Consider the following 19,916-nt stretch of genomic DNA (forward strand, 5'->3'; position numbering starts at 1 on the left):
GAGAAATACATCAACTTGGGGTTGATGTTTTGTTCATGTTCACTTTGTCAATAAAACGAAAATCGGTTCGTTGTATCAACAGAAATCAGCATGTTGACCAATTTCATTTTAAAGCCATTATCTATCTACAACGATAACGTGCTGCTATTATTGTGCGTCCCTAGTGATAAGATCATTTTTATACTCAAATTTTGAAGTCATTTTAAGCAAAAATTGCAAAAATTAAAACCTCTGCTCCACTACTGAATATTTAAAATAAACATCTTAGGGGTTTTGGGCTCTGAGAACTTGTGATTGTCACTTTTTTTTCTATTTCCTGACATTTTAGGCAAGTCTGGCCCGGAGTCAATTGTGGTCCTCAGACAGATTTTTAACAGCTTGCAGCTTGTCTTTCAAAAAATACTATATTATTAACACCACATCGGTTAATCAAGCAAGAGCAGTTTGCATTTATTTTTATTATTTTCACATATCAATCGACTACGAAAACGATTGGTAGTTGCACATCTTTTTCAAACAACAGATATTACTCAAACTAAACAAAAGACTCCAGGTATCGCACTTCACTTTATCAAACTGACTTTCAGCAGCTGTAGACACCAAGATGCCTCAGTCTTACATTCAACTATTACTGTTTATTTCAACCTCCTTGCAAACCCTTTCTGCTGGCACGCACAGGAGGTGACTCCAACCTCATATTGCATTTTTCTGCTCTGACCTCTGACTTTTAAGTCCATCCTCTTGATCCTCATACCATTAACATCGACAGCTCTTTCTCTGTCAGGCTGCAGCGTTGATAGGATTTGAAGGACAACACTAAGAAGATAAGAGTTTTTACCTCATTAAGACTGTAAGTAAATTAGCACCATTGCAATGACCTGCTGCTGCTGCAACAAGCCAAACATCAAAAGTCAACTATGTTTTAAATTTAATTTCTGAACAATCCAGATTGTAATTTATTACAAATTACCTGTTTTCCCAGAAAAAGCCTAGTCTGAAAGTTTATTATAAATACACATCATTAAAGAGTGTGGGCTGCATAAAAATACAGATTTTGAGTGTATGCTTTCCAAGAAATATTATCTAGCCCATAGAAAATATGATATTCTTAAACTAAGTGTAAACATGACAAAACTTGTGGTGCCCTGTAGCTCACCTGTTAGAGCAGGTGCCTCATGTACAAAGGCTATGTCCTTGCTGCAGTGGTTCGATTCCACCCCTGGTTCTTTGCTGCATGTCATCCTCTCTCTCTCCTCCCTTTCTCTCTTGTGCTGTCCTATCAAATAAAGGCGAAAAAGCCAAAAATCCCTCAAGTTTTGCTAGTGAGTTAAAACATCTGCACTTCAACTTACAATCATCACCATATTAGGAAAAAGAAGTAGAGAAAAACCTCCGCTGATTTTTAACACTTTTCAATTAGATCTTGAGGTGTAGGTGTGCTTTAAAATAAAGATTTGTTGGTTTTTCTAACACTGACCATTTTTAGATCTTCTGTATACCACAGTCACTTCATGGAGCGATTGCCCAGGTGTGCAGTAGAAAGTAAGGGAAGGTTTGAACCTCACTCTCAGGGATGCAGGATCATGGAGAAGCAGTCCAAATGTGTGTAATATTAACCCCATTTGTACGATTTATCACATTGAAACTACAAAAGAAAGACTTCCTGTCAAACATCATGGATACAGCTAAGATGAGGCGATGACAGCAAACTTTTCGCAAATCTCTGGAATTTTAATAATCCACTGTAGCACATCTCTTTAAATACATTAACCCTTAAAACTCTGGAGCCACATCACTTTTCTTGTGCTGCATTAAAGTGTCTTCACAGATATTTAACCCTTTGAACTCTGAGCTAATTGGTACGAATTCTTTCAGAAACATGAGAGAAATGCAATGAGCAAACTGCAACAAATTTACAGAGTTGAAAATTATTTTTTTAAAGCAATGTAAAAATGTCCAAAATCTGTATTTAGAATTATCATAATTATATATGTTTAAATTAATTTTACAGAATTCTTATTATTATTTTGTAAGCAATTCTTTCAGGCTATTTCTTTGTTTTTCAATTTTTAATTTATTTTTGCAAATGTTTGGGTCTTTCCTTCTTAAGTTTTTTAATGCCCTCCTCTCACGTTTTTGAAAGAAATCAAGCTAACTTCCTCAGGTGTCAAAGAGTTCATGAAAAAAAGCAACAACTAGGAAACCACAAGGAACATTTTTTTCCAGGCAGGTACTGAGTCATGCTGCATTCTTTAAATTTGGTTCGATTAAATCTGCTTTTAATTTCTCAAATTGTTGTGGATCCAGTGATGAAAAATGCAAACTTACTCAAAGCAAAATGTGGGGTTAGTCACTCAAATACAGGAAAAATAGAATTGTTGTGTAAAGGGAACAACTGCACTTCTTGTGCAGTTGTTCCCTTTACACAACAATTCTATTTTTGCCTTCTTGGCAGAAAGAGAACGCTCTACAACATTCAGTGTTTGTATGTATTTACACTCTGTGTCCGTGAACTTGAAACAATGTAAAACTGCTCAATTGTTCCTCCCATAACAGAAAAACTCAATTTTATCCCCCACTCTTAAGTGAGAACAGTCTGAGCGTGTCCCATGTGGGTGTGATCTTGGGCTCCACCTCATTTCTTGACAGCGACGTCTGTCTTCTGTCCTCTCCTCGGGCCCTGCCTATTTGACCACAGTCACAACATGCTTCTCCTTCTCAGACACCACAGGAACAGTTCCTGGCTTGCTGTGTTTGCGGACATTCCTCTCCCTGGAAAACAAAAAGAAAGAGGAAGAGCCGTGAAAAACTCAATCTGCTGGTTAGAATATTCAGGAAAGGATGGAGAGAGAGATGAGCAAACAGAGGACAGGAGGGGGACTGTTGACCTAACACCTACGTCACTGACTACACTAATGCACCCTGAAAATAATGCATAAAGCATGGATAGTAAATCATTCACAGTCCAAACACATGTCTGACGTGTCACAATACCGCAAGTAATTAGGAAAAAAAAGAGACTCAGACTGAGCAATGAATCACGGGGCGGCAGGGCAAACTGGGACAATCAATCCACCATACGAGCTGTAAATGAGTATGTAAGGTCTATGGGACCATGTCATAGGGGGGGCAGTCCTATCAGTGAGATTTTCCATCAGGGTTGGTGTGACTGCATAGGTCAGAACTACTCTGGCAGCAGCCCAAGTCACCATCACCTCTACACTGACGCAGGGGATGTCATGCCGTTCCTATAGATAAATTAGCAAGCTTAATTTCTATCCCAAAAGGAAAAATAAAGAACACATACTTCCTTCTGCGAGCCTCTTTCATAATCCTCAGCTCCTTGGTCTGGTGGTAGATGCTCTTGGGTAGATGTCGGTGATGAGCGATGCGTCTGATCTGCGGATGGTGCTGGAACTTCTCCTTCAGCTTCTGATTGTAGTTGGCGGCCTGCCTCTGTCTTGGGGCCAGCTGCATGACACAAGGGATGAGGAGTTGGTCAGATAAAAGCGAAGAAATACAGAGAGAAGTCCGAAGGGGAAAGACCAGAGTGGAATTCACAGTACAAGTGCCAATCTTCCTGTACAATCCCATTTGAGTTTCATTCTTTATTATTGAAAATATTCGCATCATAATCACATTTTTAGTGCTCAAAATTAGCCTATTTTAATATTGACTATGTACCTATACGATGTATACACAGACTTACCGCTATTCAATGCAAATCCCATTATCAGCATGTGGTCGTTTTACATTCTGTCTACTAGGAGGCTATCCAACACTACCAATAAACACTTAGAATTACCAACAGGCGATAGCTTTTTTGCCAAATAATAACTAATCTTATGCAAACAATGAATAAAGTTGACTTGTTAACTTTCATATAAATGTCCAATTTTTCAGTCAATTCATTTTTCAATCTCACATCGCTTCTAACATGGCGAGGACTGGTAATCTCCCAAGGTGCATTACTTTCTGCCATTCCTGATATTGTAACGTCAGATGTTAATGTGAGCACATTAAACCTGAGATTGCTTGAAAACTTGAAGTGACTAAAACATTCTACATCACATACAGTTCGGCCAAGGCGAGAAGGAGGGATTAGCAAACTTTTACCAACACATTTATTAAAAACTCAAAAAAAAGAAAATCATATAGTAATTTTAGCATTCAAATAGGATTCATTTAATGACATCTAGATATATATTTGACTCCCAAAATTTGTTCAAACAGCCCCAGTTCTCTGTGAAAATTTAAATCCTGTAAACTAATAAACAAAATTGAGTCACTGACCCTGGAAACAGCAGGCAACAAAATCATTTCAACCACGGATCTAAGTTATTTGGTAGCTGTTCTGTAGCTTTTGATCATATGACATGACCTTCATCAACATGATGGAATTGTAGAAATGTAATTTTTTCCTGAGCACTTTAATTACTTTTCATCAATGTTGGCTTAAAAGCTAAAATTGAAAGTTCATTTTGACCTCTTCCTTGACAACTGGGCAACTCCATCTGCTGATGAAACTCACAAGGTGTGATCGGAAATTGGAAAACAGCCACCACAAAGACCTTGAGATGACATTATTTTGTCATCTACTTGGTTGAGTTTAGAGAACTTCAATCACTAAAAGACAACATGGCTGCTGGTACTTAATGTCATGCCAAATGGTACTCCTCCAAATCAGTCACATGCTTTGATAAAAAGACAGAAAAGCAGTGTTACTTTGTGCAATTCTATTTTAAAAGGACAGTAAGAAGAAAAATATTTATATAGAGAGCCGCAGATGGCTGGAAGATGCAGACAGTCTGGTCTATCTGTCTGTTCTGCAGTTAAGTTCAGTTTTACAGCAGAGCAGTCTCAGCCAAGACTATTTTACCCGACATGTCAAAATCCAACCCCAATAATATCAAAACAATCTAAAAACAGCTTACAATCGATTTTTGCAGCAGTCATGAGGGAAGCTGAACAATAAAACTGCTCAAACTGCACATGAAATAAAAACTAATCCGGAGAAGTTCCGCTGAATTGTAAAAAATGTCTGAAAATACCAAATTCAGGTTAAAAATTAAGTTTAATCTGCCCGTCTTAAACACTGCAGGTAGGGAGATTTTCATTTTGGATGATGATTTAAGTTAACATAAGTCTTGTTTTTTTGGTGAGATCAGTCTCTTTCTGCTGGAGATCAGAGCTGGATACAGAGGACGACCCTTGCTAACTCTGCATTTCTTAAACTCCCCCTGGAGATGAGTCACAGGCCTTGTTACAGGCATTTCACTTGTGATGTTGTATTTAGACCTATAGCGAGAACGTGAATTATGTCATCTATCAAATCTTGGGTTCCCTTGGCGAGAGAAGTTTTATCTGAGGTGACGATGAGCATTTCCAGTAGATGATCAGGAGTTTTGTGTTTGATGCTGACCGCAGGCTGTCATTTGCATTCAGCTCAGGTGTTTTGTTAATTACTGACACTTAGGATATGCTGTCTTACATCATAAAATGTTGGCCAGTACAGTAAGCAGTAACTTCAGCTTGACAACGTGCTCATTCAAAACGGAATCAATGTCTGTTAAAAAGTGAAGACACCAGCTCAACAACATCCCTCCCTCTCCGTCTGTCTCGTAAAAACCGCCGGCTACTCGGACTCCTCTTGGCTCAGGCTGCCCTCCTCCAAGGCTTTTATTCTAATTAAAAGCAATGATTTGTCTCAGATTTAATTTGTTGGAGAAGAGCTGTTAGATGCTGATCCTGTTGGACTAAACTTGTTCCCCCTGGATACACACATGGTCAGCTTGCTGAACACCATTTGTATGATCTCAAGTTCATGGACATGAGACAGCAGAGGATGATGCTTCACATGGACTTTGCTAAGATAGAGAGGCTAATGTGATCTTTACTTCTTTAGCAGACCATCACAGAAACATGGGACTCAATGGGTTTGAAAATACAGCAAAGGCATTACTTCTGGAGGTGCTCTTGTAACTCGTACAATGCACCATGGTGACAAAAAGCTGCTGAAGAATGAGTGTAACAAAGAGACAGCTATCAGACAGCGGCTGAAAGGAGAGACTGTGTGAAAACTGCTGAAATGGTATTGCTGAGACGGAACAGCTGAAATACTTTGTCATCTTTTCAATACAAAGGTTGACTCGGCTATAGCAAGGTGTAATAAGTAACTGTAATCCAACTGATACTCTGCTAGACAGAGAAAACCTAAGATGTGCACAGTCCACTGCAGCGGTGTCAAAAACTCCTACTCCTGTTAAAAAATACCAAAAACAACAACCAACATGTTCTAAAAGCAGTTCAGGTGTGGATGAAAAATAAAAAATGAATAAACTGCATCCAAAAACAGCAGAAATGACCAGGCCACTTAACTGCTGATAAAGCAGATTTGACAGGCTGCAGGCAGTGATGTGGGATTTAACTTTTTCACCTTATGTGCATGTGTACCTTTTTTTTTTAACCATTCTGTGTTCCCCTCTAAAAACTGAGGAATAAGAAATTTTTGCGGGTCCATGAACACAACATGGGTGAAACCGGAGTCTCCCGTCTTCAGTAATAGCGATTTCAGGTAGTTTCTAGCTTAACAAAAAGGTTCTTATGGGGCACCCAGAAGCTCAGTTTGTAGAGCCAACGCCCGATGTACAGAGCCTTCTTTCTCGCTGCAGCGGCCGCAGGTTCAATTCCAAACTCGGCCTTTTGCTGCATGTCATCATCTCTCTCTCTCTCTCTCTCTCTCTTTCTATCTAATAAAGGCAAAAAGCCCAAATGATCTTAATGTTTAACAAAAGGTCTACCTCTGTAGGATCCTTTCCAAAATGTTGCCAAACATTTAAAACAACAATCTGAGCCTGTGAGTGGCAAAACAAGTACTTGTAGTGGATGTAAATTGACGGTGGATAATTGCCCCGAGTGGTTGCACTGCAGCCTGTTTTGTGGCTGCCGGTCGGCTGCAGCCCTCTCACTCAATACTGAACCAATTTTAAAAACTGTTGATCCCATTAGTCACTTGGACACAAAAACCTGGGAAAAAGGGGGCCCAGGTTGAAAAATATTAAAGCTACCATTTAAGATGCCCTGACTTTTCTTTTCTTGGACCCCATCCACACAGGAGACGTTCCGTTCCGGCTGCATTCCATTTGCCTGGCTTACACACGACCGGGAAAAAGATACACTCCTATCTTGAATCAATACAGCTGTCTACATCGGCTGTGTAATGGCTCGAGTTTCACTCACACGAAAGTGTCTTTTTAGGCTTCAGGTCTGTTTCCTATGTTTTACACATGTAACTACACTGACGGGATATTGGGTTCTGACACGTGGCTGAACACACCGCAGTACTGCGGCTGAGCACTGACGGAGGATTGAAACAACTGCACTGCTTTGACTACGTGGCTTGTGTAGACAGATTATTACCCTCTCTGATCCAGAACTATCCTTTAATTATGCTAAATGATCTCTTTTATCAGACCGTTAATACCTCAATAAAGTTCAAGAGTGGCACCTCTTTAAGTCATCAATGGAGCAGACAGGTCAAACGGTAACACATCACATCAATGTCAATCAATCCTGACTTTTTAAATCGATTCAGTTGGCTTTCGAACCTTAGATAAATAGATAGTGATGAATTTAGATTTCTTCAGCTGAGCAAATACATTTTACCTGATTGAAAACAAATAGAAACTAATTGATTCAACTTGTTTTAGGTGTAATTCACACTGGAGTCAAAGGTTACCGAGTGCAAAGTTATGAGGAGAAAAGAAAAAAAATCAGTGATGTGCAGCAGCTGATAGAGAAGTCCTGATCCTGACAGACAAATCCTCAATTCAGCATTTCGTGATAATTAAAGACCCCTTCAGTACAACTTGATTGTTAATGCTTCATTATGTTCAGAGTGGCCCGCTTTAAGTGATTGGCCGATTTAAACTGCTGATAGGAGCAGCCCTTGTCTGATCTCTTTAAGTGCAAAGCTTGCGAATAAATCTTCTCTTACACAGTGACAGTAAAACAAGTGCCAAAAGCGGGCCAATTTTCCACTCGGAAGCTGCATTAAGAGAATAAGCAAAAGTGAATCCGATTAGGAATGAAAGATGGCTGTTGGAGATGGCACATGAGATGGCACTGATCTTTATTATTCAGCCATAACTGGGATTTGGGGCACTGGAACACTTCCCAGCATTTTACAGGAGCTTTATTTGACAGTTGAACATTAACATTAAGGCCACAATTTCTGCTAACACAGCCTATATTATCTGAAAACGATACATGTGATATTCACTAAACAAGAGATTAAAAGTCAATAGAGATCAGTCTGGAAAAAGTCTTTTAGCTGAATCTTTTGTTGGTAATTTGTCCCAGAACTGCACAAGCTTTTGAGTTTTTTTGGACTTCCCCCTGCCACACAAGCGACTGTGCCAATTGGTACATTGTACTTATTGAGAGTGATTCTACCCTAAGTCAGCATCCATCAGGGCTTTTGGCAACAGCAGTGCCTTTGCTCCTGGCATAGTCACCCACTCTTAGCCTGCTGAGGTGGGCCCGGGGCCACGGCTGTGTCGAAGAATGCAGCTAACTCATAAAACAAGATCAGGCAATACACCAGAGGCAGATACAGTATGCAGTGTGTCTGACAGCTGAGGAAAATACAGCTGTTGATTGGTACACGGACCTCAGCTTACTGCTCACAAAGAAGTAGCCAATAAGCAGCAAATTGCTTTAAATATAAAATGAATTGATGTTGAGAATATAAGCGAGAGCAGTAAAGGTAGAGAGAGTAAGCAAAGGCAGGACTCACCACTCCTAGTTTCTCAGCTGCGTTGGCTTTCCACAGTCGGATGTTCATTTCATCAGAACCACTTAGGATGTATTTGCTGTCTGCCGACCATTTTATGCAGATGACATGCTGCATACGCTTAGTGTGATAGACTTCCCTGAATTATAAAAAAGAAAAAGAAAGATCAAATAAATAGGGAAGAGAAACAACCAAAACATGTACTCATACAGAATCAAGCGTTGCGGCCAACACATGGAGACGTCTTCTCCATGTTTGGTTTCTGCGAGCATCACTGTGCAGATTGAGTTTTGAGTGATAATACAATTGGTTACGGAAGATTTGTAAGCATATAGGCTTTATCAACTGTTACTGGATTTATGAACTGTATTGTTTTAATGACAGGATGCATTGATTTAATCAATTTATTGTAATGTAGAATGTACAGGCACACACAAGGTTGTTCCACTGCTTTGCATTTCCTCTTGTACAATGAGGTTTTCATTTTTGGAAGTTCTAAACAGATTGTGCTTTTTTCTCTCACAGTTCTATGTAGTTTTTACCTGATGGAGGATCGTGGAGCTGCACACAGAGAAGAAAAAACTATACCAGACGTATAAAATGAATGTTGCCTAAACGGGTAAGCGCGGCCTCCGTGAGCAGTGCAGCAGCTTCAGCTGGTTGTAATGGATGCACTGAGCACAACGCGACAGACGAGGCATGCGGCGCTTCAACAATGTATCATTCTAAAACTGACCCATATATGTGTTTTCAGGTCAGACACCCCATCAACAGGACTGCATCAGTATTAAGTTGTTTTTTTAAACAGCACAAATCACTGTTGCAAAATTTTAATAACGTGACAACAGTTGAAATCCCTGCTTTTTCAGGGTTATTAGGGTCAAGGTTAAAAATAAACAGGTAGCTAAGGTTGGGAAATGTTGACAGTCATAGTTAAAAGAAACCAATGTTGACTGTCAGTAGGAAACAGAAAAGTTTCCATCCATCTGTTTTGTAGTTCTATATCACACTACTTCCTCTTTTGCTCTCATAGGAAAAGAGTCATTAAAGACGTTGAAAAGATGTTTTGACTCATCATAGCATGAAAAGCACAGGTGCAACTAACAAAAAATAACGATGGCTCAGCTTCATTAAGTGTCCTAGTGAACCTTTTCAGTGAGCCAGATGCAAAAGAGCAGGGACTTGGGACTGGCAAATATGAATGGGATACATGATTGATTGAGACCATCACTTAAGTTATTAGTAGAACCTTTGCTTTGCTCTTCAAACAAACTTAAACAAACTCATCTGTTTATGTAGCATTACAACTTGCTCATGTGGTGATCCTGTTGGGCCACGTGCTCCTCTAAATGGAACACAACTGTGGATATTTACAGCTGTATAACACACACACACACACACACACACACACGGAATACTTAGTCTGTTTACTCTGGTGTAGCTTATTCAGAGGAACAGAAGTGTTACCTAGTTATAGACAATTAAAACATTTCCGTAAACATACAATAAAATGACAATGGTGTCTTTTTAAACTGGTGTTAACGGTCACACTAACCTGCTATGGCCACCATCTTTGGGGAAGATGCGGATGGTTTTGTCAAAACTGGCAGAGACAAACTCCTTCCCAGTTGGTGAATAGTCAACATCCAGCACTGCAGAGACATGGTCCATGTGTACTGTGACTGGCCGGTCCAGGTACCTCATGTCATATGTGTAGAGGCTGATGAGCCAAGGACACAAAATTAGCCCTACTCATAAGTTTTAGTGGAACACAAAACTGTAAAACAAATACAGTACCATGCAATAATCTGCTTTAAAAATCCATCAGTGGCACAGAGCTTCACATTTGCTGAGAATATTCAGAATTACAGGGGTTTTTTTTGTTTTACTGTCCTGTCTATGAGGACATGAGAAAGTTGATGACATTTTTTTTTTAGTAAAATGACATCCATTTATACTGATTTCTTTTGGCTGGGTGACTATGAAAAATTTGAGCTGTGCTTCAGGAAAGGAACCTATTTTGTAGCAGAATATATTTGCTCAGCTCAGGAGATAAGCCAGAATATTTTGTTGAAGACCAAACTGTAAAATAACCTGCAATTTCTTTCATGAAACCAAATGTTTTACCACTGGAAACTTTTGGAATCATGGAAACCCACAAGGATTTGCATTTTATGTGCATGACAAAAAAATAAAGAAAATCAATCAATCAATAAACCATGTTCATGTAAGATCCCTTAAGTACTTACTCTTGAGAATGTAAACAAAAGATCTCATTTAGTGCCATCATTGACAGAATAATCACGTGAATCACTTTGTAACAACCTTTAACATCCTCTACTTACTTGTAGTCTTCATTTGAACATGTGAAGTAATAGGCCTCCATAGGGTTCCAGCATAATGTGTTGCTCCTCATTGTCATAATAACCTGGAAATGACAATGAAAATGTATAGATATAAATAATGTGTCACTGTGGAGAAAGAAATGGGGAGAGGGAAAGATAAATTCCCATACAAACAAGTGTTGTTACAACACTGGAATTTCTTACTTTAATACAATACCTTGAAGAAAAGCAATATTCCACACCCACAATTGACATGAAATTACATTTTTTATTATTAAAAGAAAAATAACAAATGGCTATAATGCAACAACAACATTTTTCTTTTCTTGGTTAGTAGCAGAGAACTGCTGACTAGAAAGCATTACTAGTATGAGAAAAAAGGAAAGTGCAGCTGGAACTGCTGAAATAATACTACAAAAATGAGTACTGAAACAGTTTTGAATATTCAGAACCTTTATGTAGCAATATATCAATACTTTTGATAACACTAGCACCAAATGAATGATAGACGCTACCTTTTTAAGTGGTGCTGATTCTCTCATGTCATACAGTACTATACTTCTGTCAGAGGCACAGCTTGCAAGAAGTTCAGTCTGTGGAAAGAAAATAAACAATTCACTTTAATGAGGGGCAGACTGAAATGAGTCTGACAATAACTAGTTTGAGGGGAGTTTGGACATGGACAAACTGGTAAATGCTCCTCACTCTCTGACAGAATGAGGTCCACCTGAGAACTGTGGCTACATTGTGTCTTACCTCCACAGGGTTGAAGCGAACAGCACTGAAGCTGTCTACACCCCAAGTGAAGGAGCGGATTGGGCTGCTTCTCTGCTCGTCCCAGATGTCCACCTGCTGGCCACATGTTGCAAACACAGCCTCCTTCTGGTGATGATCTAATCCAGTGAAGACTGTCTGTTAAAAAATAAAAATCAAAACATGATATTTCACTGACTCTTTGATGTCACGATCACCTCAACAGCAGATTTTTTTTCCCTATGATAATAATCCTACAGCTAATCCACACTGATCATACCTTTCCCAAAATAGTGTTGAGTGGCTCCTCTTCCTCCCCGTAACCTGGCGCCTCCATTTTCCATTGCTTGATTGTTTTGTCGTCACCAACCTGTTACAGTCAGCATGTCAAGATATAATACAGAGGCTGTATTAGAGATCAACTCGTAAAAAATATAAATAATTCTGAAAATTTTTCACAGATGTTGAAGGGCAGCAGTCACCGTAAAGAAGGATGTTCCACAATGGCGGACAACCATTCCACGGACAAAACCTTCATGTGCTTGAAGCGTGCGGACACATTCGTGTTTGGTCAGATTCCACACTTTCACCTAATGATAAAATAAACCAATGTTGAGAATGAATGCATTACACTTATAGCATTGTTGTACAGTGTCACTAGCTGAGGTGATGTATTTGGACTTGCCTCTCCATCGCAGGAGCCAGAGAGCAGGGTGGAGAGGCTCTTGGTGTGCTTGGCCAAGCAGTTCACCCCATCTCTGTGTCCATCAAGGGAGCTCAGGAAAGGTTTGGCAAACACCCTCTCAAGCTTGGTGGCATTCAGAGCCCGGGTGTATTCTCTACATACCTCGAATGGATGGAGTGCAGGATCATAGTTTCTAGGGACTGACAGAGGAGAGGGGTCACTACTTAAAGAGTCACTTAACTCCCAAACCACTTTTTTCAATTGACAAACAATATATATAAGTATTTAGGAGTGTTGTTGTTTGATTCAGGTCCACCTCTTGACATTTGAGTGAAAGTATTAAAATTTTACATATTTTGTATAATTATGCATAGTGTCTCCCTCCAAAGGTTGAGACCGGGTTATTGCAGATGGTAACCTGGTGACTGGTTATTGGCTGATCCTGGTAGCAGGAGCCTGCCAAGCCCACTGTCACTGCCCTCTCGCCAACCCACTACTTTTTGTGTGGGGGGTGGCAGAAGGGTGCTGTAGATCCAGAGGCATCACAATTGGATGAATGGGCTTGTCTTAGCACCCTCCCAGCCCTGCCCATTTTTGTGACTTTTTTCACATACCAGGGAGGAGGCACTCAAACCAAAAGTGGGGAGTTAAGTTACTCTCTATTGAGCTACAACGACATTTTGCTCTCATATGATGATATTCATTTTTAAAACATGTAAACAATTCACAGCAGTGGCAGCACCAAATTACAATAGAGCCACGTGGAGTAAAAACACAGTTCACTGCATCAGCACAGCATTATGTGTATCCCATTTTACAGAAGTAACTTCAGTTAAAAAAATCCAGATGAATAATTATCACTGGATAAAACTTAAATGTTATCATGGCCATGTTGCTCTGTGGCAATTCATTCACACATTCCATTTACTTTTTATTTGTTTTATGTTTCATACGATGGACCTACACACAGGCTTTAGGCTAATTCACAATTTCCATCCACTGACATTAAATACATCTTAATGTTGTGGCTGTTAGCTGTTACGGGCACGTATTTGAAATGCCACCCATTAGTTTTTTTATATCGTCGTTTTTAAAAAGGATAATTTCTCCAAATGTAATGAAAATGTCTTATTTAGCTCCAATGTTCTGCCTTGTAACTAACATAGTTTGGCTGGCCTTATATAAATAACGTGTGGCTGATGTTGACTGAAAAAAAACTAGCAACGCTGCTAGCAAATCCACTTTAGCCTATCCGGGTTTCAACGTTTTTCACTTACCCCGCTGAATATCTAGTTTGGTCTCCCGGACATAATTATCCGGGTTCCTCGAGAGAACTTTAACTTTCATTTGGTATAAGACTGAAAATGGAACCGCACTTAAAATTGGCGTTAGGTTTAAGTTAAACAAGAAAAATATTAGCAAGCACCGGCCATGTGTTGATGAAGAAGTAAATCGTATGACTGCGTTGCATTGTGGGATGCCCAGTCCTCCTGGTTGCGTCACTGACGGATTTAAAGAAACAGCTATCAAGATGAAAAATTTAGCAGAGAAAGACCGGAAATACAATGATTTGTTCTTCAACTGTACTGTCAGTGTTTGCTTTTTCCCAGTATATTGATTTTGAATTTTCCCTTTCTCATGAAAATATATTGTTTGGCTTTATAAGTTACCCTTCTATCAAAACAAATGAATCAAACACCAAACAATTCTAATTATTAAAAAAACTGAACCTTGAGCAACTTCTCATGAGCTGTTTTAAGATTTCTGCTTTTGTTCAAATCTCCTGGCATCATCTCTTAGCTGTGCTCCAAATAAATAAATATTTATTCTTTTTTAAAACCATCCAGCTTCAGTTATCTTGAAGGGACATTGAATTCCAGTCCATAAAATCAGCATAATAACTAAATAATATACATAAATGTCACTCAAAAACCCCCGTTGTGAAATGGACTAAAATAAAATGTCTCTACTTGACAGAGGAATAGAAATGTAATAATAATAATAATAATAATAATAACAATAATAATAATAACAACAACAACAACAACAACAACAACAACAAAAAAGCCCATTGATAGGCCTAAGTTCTTTTTTAAAATTCTTCTTTTAATGGCTTATGCGATTTTGTTATCTCAACATCTCATTTATTTATTTATCTTGGCTATATTTAATACTGTTAAACAATAACTGGGTAGTTATGGGTTATTATTCCATGTGAGTATTTAATGTTAATTTCAGTATGGAGTAACAGAAAATATTCTTCATTGGAAGTGTGCTTTTTAACTCTATATAAAAGAATGTGTGTGTGTGTGTGTGTGTGTGCGCCATGGATCTGATGTGCGCGCGTGGAAATTTGATGACGCCACGATTCAATGTCATATGGCATATTCTAACTTATGCTCCATAGGAATGTCAACACGTTCTCGACTCACACATCACAGAAAGTTTTTAGCCAGTTTAACTACTCTTCTTCACTGCATGAACATCCTTTTTTTGCAAAGAAAACTTCAGATATCCACTCTGCACAAAGACAAATATTGTTAGCTAACGGAAACGACCGAGGAGTAAGGTAGGTAGCTAGCCTTACTCGAATAGCTAGCTCTGTCACCATGTGCAAAGGTGACAAGTTAAGCCACATGTTGTCAAGATTGAGATGCATTTAGCTCTCCAAAAAGGAAGCTAACATTATTAAAATATTATTAATTTCTTCCGGTCTGTTAGCTGTCTATAACAGTATTCCTCAACTCAAAGAATTGTTGAAAAAAGTGAAGAAGCTCATTTTATTGGGATGTTGGTTGATGCTTTATTGCAGCAAGCAACACCAATGCTTTAAAAATGCATCATTTCCAAACATATGTGTTGAATCAGCTGCGTAAAATTGCAAAGTCAGTAGAAATTCTAGCTGTCAGACATACATAGTTAAGTTAAATGTGTAGTATTTTTCTCTGACATGTGGTGAAGTAGAAGTAGCAAAAATGTAGAAAAAAAAATAATTGTATGTGTACTTTTATAACAGGAGCTTTCCCTTAAGCTGCAATGTGATTTGATGCTTCTCTTAGTAATATATTAGTAGTATACAAAAATAATATGCAAATATAATATACAAAAATGCTGCTTCTTCTTGTCTTAACTTAACATTTTAACTTTTAACTAAGAATCTACTTTGCCCCTTGTGCTTTTGTCACTGATTTTACTCCCTGTAAAAGTGTCTAAAAGCTAAAGCGTTGTATCATTGTGTATTACAGGAAGCGTCGGACAAGTGCTGCTCTTCTGAGCAAGTTCAGAGGACAGTGCACAAAACCTGTGTGCCAACAACATGGATCTGAATGAAGACGTATTTCATGTTGTGGAGAGGATGGAGTACAGAGACATACTTTTCACTCTCCAGGAAGTTGTTGTTGATTTGCTGAACCAACACAACCCTGCATCTCCATCTCCTCCTCCTTCTCCTGTCATCACCTACCCTCAGCCAGATGATAATCTGAGCGGACGATACAATGGGTGCATCCTCCTGGGAGCTGCTCCACACAGCTGTGAGCTGCAAAGTCCTTCAGTGGCTGATCCAGGACGGAGCCTGCTTGATTTGATAAATGAATACAATCTCACAGCTCCATCTCCATCTCCACCTTCATCTCCACTTCCATATCCATCCCCACCTACTTCTCCTGTTGTCACCCACTGTCAACCGGTTGAAAATCTGAGCGGAGAATATGATGGGCACATCCCCCTGGGAGCTGCTCCACACAGCTCTGAGCAGCCAAGTCTGTTCATGGCTGCTCCAGGACCGAGCGTCGGACAGGCTCCTCCTATGGTCATCTACCCAGGAACACAAAATGTTGTGGAGCCAGGTCACCTGCACAGCCAGGCATGTGCTTATAGCCAGGGACAGGTAAGATACTAGGTAAAGGTTAGGAATGGGTAAATACCTGCATCAAAAAGATACTTATCAGTTAGTGCTAAACTGATTATCCCATCAATCAATTTGTTGAGTGATAGAAAGTTAATCAGTAAGTATTTTGATTATTGCTAAATTGCATTATTGCAGCCAATACTCCCACAATTCAGTGGTTCCAGCTTTCTTTTCAAATACAGTTAATTAATACCATAAATTGAGAAAATACTCAACAGATACATCAATAATGAAATGATCATTAGTTGCAGCCCCACTGTTAATGGTTGATGCTGTAGAGCAACAGAAGGACAGAAAAGGTTTCATTTAAATCTAAGTCTACTGTGTTATCCCATGTGTTGCTGATGTAACGAGTTATACAACAGCTATGCGTAAGGCTCTGCATATAAGTGAGCTTGATAATTGCCAATTAGTCATAATTCAGAAGTAATAATTCAATAGTGTTCAGCGTAGTGAAGCTGTTAAGTGCATTTATGTTGAGTGACATGACATGCTATCAGCCACCAGTTTCCCTGCTGCTCCTCTACAGACAGTAAGAGCCTCGTTTGTCACACACACTCTGAGCCATTTTTTTAATATTTTGTTGTAGACACACAGTTTAGTAGCATCGCTGTGGGAGAAACATATCAATTACTAAACAAACGCATATATTGTCCTGCAGTGCGAGTTCAGAAGTCCAAATGAAAAAATACTCATTTCAGAATTATTTAGAAGAACAAGCTGTTTAGCTCAGATGCATTTATTTGTTATGATAAATAATCAATATATTTACTGTCAGAGTTGCAGTTGCCAGGCTGAAACTAAAGTTACCCTTATAATTCAACTGAATTGTGGGTTAATCAGATCAGTAAACCAGCAAGATTGAACAGATTTTCATTAAGCAATGTGACTGAATGGGAAACACGTTTCAATGCCCAAAACAAAACGGAATAATCTGAAATCTAAAAGCTTTTTTCTTAAAAATAATCAACAATTTTTAGCAGTTCAGAGTTAGACATAAAATTGAATTTTAACCAGCCTGAGATAGTTTTTTATATACACATCATTTGCCTATTTACAGCCTTACAGAGCTGCTAGCATGACTACCTCTTTGAGTGTCACTGCAGCTCATTCAGTTACCTGCTCTCTGTGTTTGTCTCTCCAGTTAAACAATGTGTCAGCAGTGAGGGTCCCTAATGGCATGAGCCAGAACCAAACTCCTATTGGACAATTGTAAGTAACACACACATAAATGCAAACAAACACACACAAGTGTATACAGCCATTGAGCTCCTGTTTGTATCCTAAAACGAACTCTATTGTTTAAAGTATTTTTGGCTCTCTCTATGTAGGAATGGTCAGGCGCTGTGCAATCTTCCAGAGGATGTTCTCCCTCCTACTCACTCAGCTGCTCCTCAGCCCGCATTCTCCAACTCAAAGTAAGTAAACTGACTAGCCTTGATCAAAATACACTTTTCTTTTTGTGACTTGAGTTATCATGGACACTATAGCAAAGTGAGGTGTATAATGGTCCATTTCTTATGGTCCTTATTTGGTCAGGCACAAAGAGACCTTGAGGTCAGAGGTATAGGGATGGTCAAGCCTGGGAGTCAAGTGTGTAGAATACTGGAGCCAGGTTAAAAATAAGATAAGATAAGATAAGATAAGATAATCCTTTATTAGTCCCACAGTAGGGAAATTTCCAACATTGCAGCAGCAAAGGGATTGCAAAATAGCAAGATAACTGTGCAAAATAAACTATATTAATAAATAAGTACAAAAACGTGCAGGATGAAGATGAAGGAAATAAGCACAGAGGACGACATAAACAAACAATATATACAGTATTTACAACGCCGAGAAACTCAACAGTTAAATAAAGAATGTTCACAGTTGCATGGGTGAAAGTGAAATTGCACTTGTGGTATTAAGCTGTACAAGTGGAGTCAGTTATTGTTGTGTGTGGTCTACTGGGAGCAGTGCTGGTTGTACAGTCTGACTGCAGCAGGGAGGAAGGACCTGCGGTAACGCTCCTTCACACACTTGGGGTGAAGCAGTCTGTCACTGAAGGAGCTTTCCAGTGCAGTCAGGGTGTCATGCATGGGGTGGGAGCCGTTCTCCAGCATGGATGACAGCTTAGCCATCATCCTCCTTTCTCCCACCACCTGCACTGAGTCTAAGGGGCACCCCAGGACAGAGCTGGCCTTCTTGATAAGTTTGTCAAGTCTCTTCCTCTTAGCAGTCGTGATGCTGCTGCTCCAGCAGACCACTCCATAGTAGATGGCTGATGCCACTACAGAGTCAAAGAAGGTCCTCAGGAGTGCTCCCTGCACTCCAAAGGACCTGAGTCTCCTCAGCAGGTATAGTCTGCTCTGACCCTTTTTGTAAAGTGAAAAATAACATGGAATGAGGCTCCCTCCAAAAAAGGATATATTTGTGGGGTCTTGTGATTGATTACAGCAGGTGAAGAGTTGTTATACTGAAGAATGTATTGATGCCTGAACCTAAATAAGAGACTTGCATGAGCTGTAAGGGAGAGAGATTTGTATTGGTCCTGAATCCTCTCACAGGCAGACCATGGTGCCTGGTGGATGCTGAACTTCGTTGTAATAAACTTATTCTTATGCAACCAAGTTGGTATCAGCGGAGGTTGCTTCATCATCTACACATCATTGCTATTTAATAAACAACGAAAGTTTTGGCGTCACGAACAGGATATGTTGTGTCCTGCAGCATCGCCTACAGCTTCACCGCACTTGCTCCCGTGTCAAGTCGACAGATTAGGTGAGTATTTCCTCAAAAATTAACACGCTGGTTTGTTCGTTGAGGCTGTGGTACTTTTGCTGATGGGGCACACTGAAAAGAATCCTTTGTGCTGGAGTGCTATGATGTGTTGATGTTGGTGTGGCTTTCCGTGTCTAAATTTAGTTTTTGCATCATAAGTGCGGGCGAACAGGTACAAATAGAAGAAATAAAAGACAAAAGAAATACAGTAAAGTAATATTAAAGAGAAATGTGGAAAAGGAAAAAGAGAATAGAAATAAAAATCAAGTAATAGAGAAGAAAAACAAACGAGAGAAAAAGCAAATTAAAATTAAAGTAAAAAGTGTAGAATAAGTTGAACTATTACGTTTGTGAGCTAAATAACCATGCAAGATTAATGAAGTCAGGGCCCACGACTCTTAACGATAAGACATGTGTAAATTAGAAACATAATAATATTTAAAGATATTTGAGTTAGTTTTAACTAAAACTAAAAACCAAAATTTAAACTTAAACTTAAAATTAGGAGATGGCGGGAGAGTAATATGATTAACTATAATAGATTTGTGCCTGTTAGTAATTGTAGTTTAGGAAAAACCTTTGGGAAAAGATATATGTTAGTTGCTGTGGATAGATTTTCATGATGGCCTGAGGCTTGTCCAACCAAGCGAAAGGATGCTCAGTCGG

The 19,916-nt window shown here is 39.2% G+C and overlaps 1 protein-coding gene across 1 annotated transcript; it reads right to left on the reverse strand.

Annotated features, from left to right (window-relative positions):
- Nucleotides 1-421: 421 nt before the first annotated feature.
- dcaf13 (ddb1 and cul4 associated factor 13) lies at nucleotides 422-14,062 on the reverse strand. The gene is made up of 11 exons (XM_042490039.2): nucleotides 13,855-14,062; nucleotides 12,578-12,777; nucleotides 12,375-12,482; nucleotides 12,173-12,262; nucleotides 11,896-12,051; nucleotides 11,655-11,732; nucleotides 11,140-11,222; nucleotides 10,350-10,514; nucleotides 8,798-8,933; nucleotides 3,308-3,471; nucleotides 422-2,772 (listed from the first exon to the last, which is right to left on the reverse strand). Exons 1-11 carry the CDS (start codon nucleotides 13,922-13,924, stop codon nucleotides 2,685-2,687), a joined length of 1,338 nt encoding a protein of 445 aa, XP_042345973.1. The 5' UTR covers nucleotides 13,925-14,062; the 3' UTR covers nucleotides 422-2,684.
- Between the last annotated feature and the right edge of the window lie 5,854 nt (nucleotides 14,063-19,916).

The sequence above is a fragment of the Plectropomus leopardus genome, chromosome 11 (assembly GCF_026936395.1).
Source record: "Plectropomus leopardus strain MGB_pleo_1.0 chromosome 11, ASM2693639v1, whole genome shotgun sequence".
Taxonomy (NCBI): Eukaryota; Metazoa; Chordata; class Actinopteri; order Perciformes; family Serranidae; genus Plectropomus; species Plectropomus leopardus.